Source organism: Neofelis nebulosa, chromosome 6, assembly GCF_028018385.1.
Source record: "Neofelis nebulosa isolate mNeoNeb1 chromosome 6, mNeoNeb1.pri, whole genome shotgun sequence".
NCBI classification, from domain to species: Eukaryota; Metazoa; Chordata; class Mammalia; order Carnivora; family Felidae; genus Neofelis; species Neofelis nebulosa.
In genome coordinates this window covers 71,366,266-71,373,339 of record NC_080787.1, presented here as the reverse complement: position 1 = coordinate 71,373,339, position 7,074 = coordinate 71,366,266, and the positions used below count along the sequence as shown (strand labels likewise).

General features: G+C 36.5%; 1 protein-coding gene across 1 annotated transcript; it reads left to right on the top strand.

Annotated features, from left to right (window-relative positions):
• The first annotated feature begins 455 nt into the window (after positions 1-455).
• On the top strand, positions 456-6,757 carry LOC131514452 (cytochrome c oxidase subunit 7A2, mitochondrial). The gene is made up of 4 exons (XM_058734497.1): positions 456-577; positions 2,041-2,130; positions 5,158-5,242; positions 6,556-6,757. The coding sequence occupies exons 1-4, from the start codon at positions 560-562 to the stop codon at positions 6,612-6,614; spliced, it is 252 nt and encodes an 83-aa protein (XP_058590480.1). The 5' UTR covers positions 456-559; the 3' UTR covers positions 6,615-6,757.
• Positions 6,758-7,074: the final 317 nt, after the last annotated feature.

Below are 7,074 nucleotides of genomic sequence, written 5' to 3'. Positions count from 1 at the left end.
CTTCTACGGAAAAAAACTGATTGTATCCGTGTAAGAGGAGCTAACCTTTTTGTTTTGTATTGCATCCAGCTTCATAGCTTACAGTTAGACCAACCCAGTGTTCTTTCAGCATCTAAACAATGGTTCAAAATTTGCTCAGAAGTTTTTAAAATACCTTCTCGTTCAAAATATACTAATTTTCTATGATAGCCTGGTCTCACATTAATTTCATCTAAGCTAGTTACAAAGTACATAACACGTCACTCCTTGCCTCTCCGGTCTCAAAAGTTGTTTACTTCTCCAAGCCTCAGCTCCAGGAGCCAGCCCCCTGAATAGCATCGGCCAGCTTAGGAACGAGAGCAAGGAACGGAAACGGCCGGTCGGCTAGAGCGGCCACAGCCGTACGGCCGCTCTCGCTTGTCTTTCGCTCTCTATGGTTAGAGGCTCAAGCCCCTCCTCCGTCCGGAGTATTAAGTTCCCTGACGCTTGCGCAAGGCCAGAAGGCAGTTCCGGTTCCGGTGTTGCCGTTCTCGCTCCTGGTGTTCGGTTGTTGCGGTTGGTGGGTAGTAACCGAGCCAAGATGCTGCGGAATCTGCTGGTAAGGAGCTTCTCGGCTTGCATTCTTGATGTGGGGCGGGAAGGTTGGGAGCGGAGGCTAAGGGATGACTGAAAAGCCTCTCCTGAGAGGGAAGGAGGGTGGGAGAAGGCGGCTTCTGAGGTCACCTTGGTCCGTGTCCTTTTCGCCTGACGTTACTTTCCCTTCTATTCCTCTTGCTCCCGGCTGTGCTGAGTAGATACAGGGAATGAAGAGGCTGGGGAAATGACCAGAGGATGGTGGGTTAGACAGCCTTGGTTTCTTAATGGTCACCTCTAACCCTATGGGTTATTGATGAAGTCGCTAATTTTGATATGAGTAAACTCAAGATACAAGTGGGACGTTTCTGATACCCGGAAGCTTCAGATAGAAATATGTTCACTGGTACGTTGAAAGGCCTAAAGTTTCAACGTTTCTGAGCTTTGTGAGCATCAGGATGCGGTTTAAAAAGCAAGTCATTCAGTTTCTGTTGGGACTTCAGGAGCCGTCATGGTTGAAAGTGTAGTGTTGCTTCAATCAGGCGGTCCTGCAGTGTCCTTCACCCATCCATCGGCTTTGAGCATGTGAAATAATTTCCCAAAATTTCGAAAAAGAGAAAGAAAATGTAACAGTGACTATTCTCTTTTGTAATTATTCAATAAGGTTTTACTTAGCTCTCAACATATGATTTGTTTTGAAATGTGGAGTGCATATTTGTTTCGTTATTTAATTCAACTGGATATATAATGCAACTCACTTTTTAAAAAGAATTGTACCCCATTAATTATTCCCTATTTTATAGGAAAAATGCAATGGGGAAAGCATTTTGATTAAGTAGGAATCATGTCAGTTTATTTTAGTGTCGAATAGATCTTTTAATAATATGGTAAAGTTATAAATGAAAACATTGGAACTTTTAGTGTATTTTGTAACCATTCTTTATTCTCATAATATCTGTATGTCAGTATGTTTTACTCAAGGATTATATGATACTACTAGTTCAATTCAGGTAAAGATGTTTTTTTTTTTTTTTTTTCTCAGAATCTGTATGAATTGCTACTTGAATGTGGTCTTTGGAGACTGTAGAATTTTAATGTAAAGAGTAGTAGATGGGTTCACCTGGGTGGCTCAATCACTTAGGTTAAGCGTCCAACTCTTGATTTCTGCTCAGGTCATGATCTCACAGTTCGTGAGATTATGAGATTGAGCCCTGCATCAGGCTCTGCACTGACAGCTCGGAACCTGCTTGGGATATTCCCCCCGCCCCCCACCCCCCCTCAAATAAACTTAAAAAAAAAGAGTAGTGGATGGACAACAAGTTGGAAAACTTGGCTGTTGGTTTAGTTAGGACTCTGTTACTGACAAATCGGGTATGTTTTTAACTGTCAGTTTCCCTCTTCTGTAATAATAGAAGTTGAAAATAGTTGGTTTTGAAAGTTTCTTTAAGACCTAAATCTGCTCAGTATATATGGATTTTTTTATTTCAGGCTCTTCGTCAGATTGCCCAGAGGACCATAAGTACTGCTTCACGCAGGCAGTTGGAAAATAAGGTTCCAGAGAAGCAAAAGCTATTTCAGGTACTGAAATATTTTATAGGAGGTTGTTACTTGTAATAATAATTACCAAAAGTTAGAGATAGGAAGTAAATCTGGAGATGTTTGGTTGTTACTCATCTTGTTGTATTAGCAAAATAATAAACCGCCTATTGATAGTTAGTTGGGCCTATATCCAGGAGGACTTTGGGGAAGTAGAAGAAATGAGAGGGAAAAGGTGTAGGTCAAAGACACTTTGTTTGGAGAAGTTACATTGGGTTGGCACTCTATGGGTAGTTTCATAAGAATAGACAAATGGACCATAGAAAGGGCCCAGAAACAGAACAAATATGTATGTAGAAATTTAATATATGTTAAAGGTGCTATTTCATATTAGTGTGGAAAGGATACGATAAATTGGCATTAGAAAAATTGGCTATTTTAAAGAAAGTAAAGTTCTGTCCCTCTATATTGTGTATTAAAAGGTAAATTGCAGATATAAATGCTTCTTCTGCCAAAAAATATTAAAATGAAATATATTTTTCCAGTTTTAGTGAGGTACAATTGACAAATAAAAATTGTATATATTTAGGTTGTACCTGATGGGTTTTATTTTTAAAAAGGTGCATACAGTGTGATGTTCAATGTGTCTATGAATAATTACTGTAAGTAAGTTAATTAACACATCCATTACCTCAAATACTTGATCTTTTTGTGTGTTTGGTGAGAGTACTTAAGATCTACTTTCTTAGCAAATTTCAAGTGTACAATACAGTGCTATTAGTTATAGTCACCATAGGAGAGTATTTTTTATATCTTAGGGGTGGGGAAGTCTTCCTAAGGAAGTCTTTACAAAGCCTAGAAGCTGTAAAGGACAAAAATTGCATTTATGAGTTCAAGTGACAAATTGAGAGCAGATTTTAAAATATAACAAAAGATTAACATCCCCAGTATAAAAAGCGGTCCTACAGGGGTGTCTTGGGTGGCTCAGTCCATTAAGGTTCTGACTTCGGCTCAGGTCATGATCTCGCGGTTTGTGGGTTTGAGGGCCATGTCGGGCTCTGTGCTGACAGCTCAGAGCCTGGATCCTGCTTCAGATTTTGTGACTCTCTCTCTGCCCCTCCCCCACTCATGCTCGGTCTCTCTCAAAAAATAAATGTTAAAAATAAGTTAAAAAAAAAAGCTCCTACAGATCAGTAAGAAAAGCAAATTAAAATGACAAATTACAAGTTTTTCCCCCTATTTAATTGTTAGGATTATAGAAGGATTTAAAATAGGCTATGTAAGCCACGTATGGGAGATAGTTATATTTGTACACAGTACTTTCATACATAATAGTTAGTAGTATAATTGGTATAAAAGTTATAAAGAGTGTTTGAGAGTATTATTAAAAATAAACCAGATACCCTGTTATCAGGGACTTCCACTTTTTTTTTTTTTTTTTTAAAGGTAGGCTCCATGCCCAACGTGGGGTTTGAAGTCACAACCCTGAGATTGAGTTGCATACTTCACTGATTGAGTCAGCCAGGTGCCCCTGGGGACTACCACTTTTAAAAATCTTTTCTGCAGACACAGTAGCTTAAATATATAAAGAAAAGGATAGAGGTTATTTGTCATAGGATTTTAATACCACTAAAACTCCAACAACCTAAATACCCATTAATAGAGGACTAGCTTATTCAGTTCTGATATTTTTGCAGAGTGGCATTCTATGTAGCCATTAAAAGGGATTAGGTAGTTTTAAAGGGAGTAACAAAAGTTTTTAAGACAGCATTAAGTGAAAAATAGAATATAGCATACCCTTATATAGTGTAATCTCATTTGGTATATTAAACAAGTGTGTGTGTAAATTAGAAGGTAAGACAACGTAAGCATTAAAAAATATTTAAGAATATGAGCTATGCTGTTAATAATGGTTTTCTCATGAGGAAAGATGGTGGGACAGAGTTGTTTACCTTTATAAGTAGTTACATTATTAGTGCTTTTTTTGTTTTACTGTGGTAATACCTGTTTTTTCCCAAATAAAATTTTGTATCCTATACAGATCTTCCTTGACTTATGATGGAGTTAGGTCATAAAATAGTAACCCATCATAAGTTGAAAATATGTTCAATTGAAAATCCATTTCATATGCTTAACCTACCAAATATAGCTTAGCCTAGCCTACCTTAAACATGCTTAGAACACATACATGAACTGGGCAAAATCATCTAACACAAAGCCTATTTTATAATAAAAGTGTTGAATATCTCATGTAATTTCTTGAATACTGCACTGAAAGTGAAGTGAATGGTTTTATGGGTACAGAATGGTGATAAGTACATTGGTTGTTAAATTTGGTGATCGTGTGGCTGACTGGGAGTTGTGGCTGGCTGCCACTGCCCAGCATCATGAGAGGATCGTACCGCATGTCGCTAGCCTGGCAAAAGATGAAAATTCAGAATTTAAAGTACAGTTTCTCCTGAACGTGTATTGCTTTCACATACTTGTGAAGTTGAGAAATCGTAAGTTGAACCAAATCTACCTTATGATTAAAGTGTGAGGAGAGGAGTGCCGGGGTGGCTCAGTTGGTTAAGGGTCCTACTCTTGATCTTGGGCTCAGGTCATGATCTTAAAATTTGTGAGTTCGAGCTCCACCTCTGCCCTGATAGCGCAGAGCCTACATGGGATTCTATCTCTCCCTGTCTCTGCTCCTCTCCTGCTTGCTCTCTATTTCTCTCAAAATAAAGAAATAAAAAAGTGTGAGGATTCCTGATCTTTTTAATAATTCAGCTGATGAACTCAATCAGTATATTTTCACAGCTTTAATATTTATATATTCCTTGGAAGGCAAATCTTTACTGGATCTCATTAAATGTGAGGGAAAGAATGTTGATTTTTAGGAGTTCTTATTTTAATACTTTAGTGGTGGTAGGTACAGAGTCAGGAAAATTGTAGTCTTTTAATTTTGATATTGACATATTTTAATTCCAGGGGTTTGAAGAGGTGCTTAATTTTATATGAATGGATTAGTCTTTTGAACTTAGTTGAAAACAAATGATGCATATATTAATTATTATTTTTTTAATCTAGGAGGATAATGGAATTCCAGTGCATCTAAAGGGTGGAATAGCTGATGCCCTCCTGTATAGAGCCACTATGATGCTTACAGTTGGTGGTAAGATATTTGGAATGCTTGACTTACAGATAGGTAACAATAAGGATTACTAACAACTTCATTCCTTTTACTATGTCAGTATTTTAACTAGAAAGACTGTCTCCAACATCTGAGATCTTACTGCATAAGGACTCAAGAGGATGATTGATACATATTGTAGAAGAGCATTTTAATGTCTTAAAAAATTAAACCAATAAAGTTTGATAGGAGTATTTATGATAGAGGTGGCTTTCAGAGTGTGCTACTGGTGGCCTTACACATCTCTCTCTACACCATCTCCTATAACAGGGGCTTTTTAAACATTTTTACTGTGATACATAATAAAAACACACTTTACATCTAAACTCTGAACATACATGTTTATGACAGAAACAAAACCTCTATGGAAAGAACAATACCTATTACTGTACACAAAATGCTTTGATAGTTTTTTCTGTGGATTAGGCAGGTCCATTGTTCAGTATTAGCAGTGGAATATTACAAATTGGTAGGCTAGGAGCAGAGTTAAGATTTTAAATGATTGCTCTCTGGGGGAGGAAGGGAACTATTTGATTACTGTGTGCTCATCTTATTGATAAAAGTGCCCATAAATGGATTTCTGTAACCTTTTTTATTAAGTCTGTAATGTGTCCTCATTTTAAAGATGAAGAAATTATGTTAATTACCCAAGGTAATATTGCCTCTGTGGAAAAGCTGGAATTTCAACCCTAATTACAAAGTCCCCGGGCTGATACCAACGTGCTTTCTTTGCCTTGGGTTGAGTACAGTGAAGAGGCATTTATGAATGAAGACAACAATCAGATAGTGACCTTTAGAGTCCTAAATTCTTTTGGTCAGTGTGACTATTTCTTAGATATTCTGGTAATTAGTTTTTAAAAATATTCACTTATTGGCTGTTCTTACATCAAATTTGATAATTTAAAAATGATGTATCATTCTTGGTTTAATATTTATAATATACTTTAGGGAGTGCTTGTATATCTTGACCTCTTTTTTTGGTTTTTGAATCATTCTTAGCATTTTTTCAGGCCATCTTAGTTTATTATGGAAATAACTTTTATATATGTTCTTACTCTTATTTAAAAACTTTTTACATGTTGTCAATTTGACAAATAAATTATTGTGTTGTATCTAATAATTTCCTTTGAAGTTATTTTAAATTTTACCAGCACCTATCAAAATACTTTTCTGTGTTTCCATAAAAGTAGTCTTAATGCCAAACTTCCCTTTCTGTTAACTTTTAGCTGGAATATTATGTCTATACATGTAAATGTCAGAATTTCTTGTAAGTTCTTTTTTTGTTTCTTTTTCAGGAACAGCGTATGCCATATATCAGCTAGCTATGGCTTCATTTCCCAAGAAGCAAGACTGACTTCAGTTTATCATCTCAGCAGGCAGTTGGTTCAGTTTCATTCAGCTCTCTCTGGACCAATAATTGATACCTAACTGAGTTCTTCGGGGAACAATATTTATTGACTTCTACTAACTGCCACCAATAAAGCAGTCTTTACCATGCTTTGTCTTATTTTATCACTTTAGGATACATTATACCAATAATTTCAGTTTTTGATCAGCCTTGTAACTCTTAGGTAGGGAGCAAAAAAATGGTTCTTTAGTCACTAGGGTTGTATAAAATACCATTGTGATACTGGTGAAATTTTATTTTTATAAATAAATTATGTAATAGAACAGCTCAGAATTATACCGTGGATGGTTTTCAGCTGTGAATGAATGTAACACTTGAAAGCATATTCCTTCGAATCCCTCCCCTCCCTGCTGTACTGTATCTTAGGATATGCTAGAACTTGGGGTTAGTGGACACAGGTCATTTT

What these genes read in the sequence shown, in the direction of transcription:
- LOC131514452 (XM_058734497.1), top strand. An exon ending in AGAAGCAAAAGCTATTTCAG is followed by an intron (nt 2,131 to 5,157) that starts GTACTGAAATAT and finishes TTTTTAATCTAG; the next exon opens with GAGGATAATGGAATTCCAGT. An exon ending in TATGATGCTTACAGTTGGTG is followed by an intron (nt 5,243 to 6,555) that starts GTAAGATATTTG and finishes TTTCTTTTTCAG; the next exon opens with GAACAGCGTATGCCATATAT.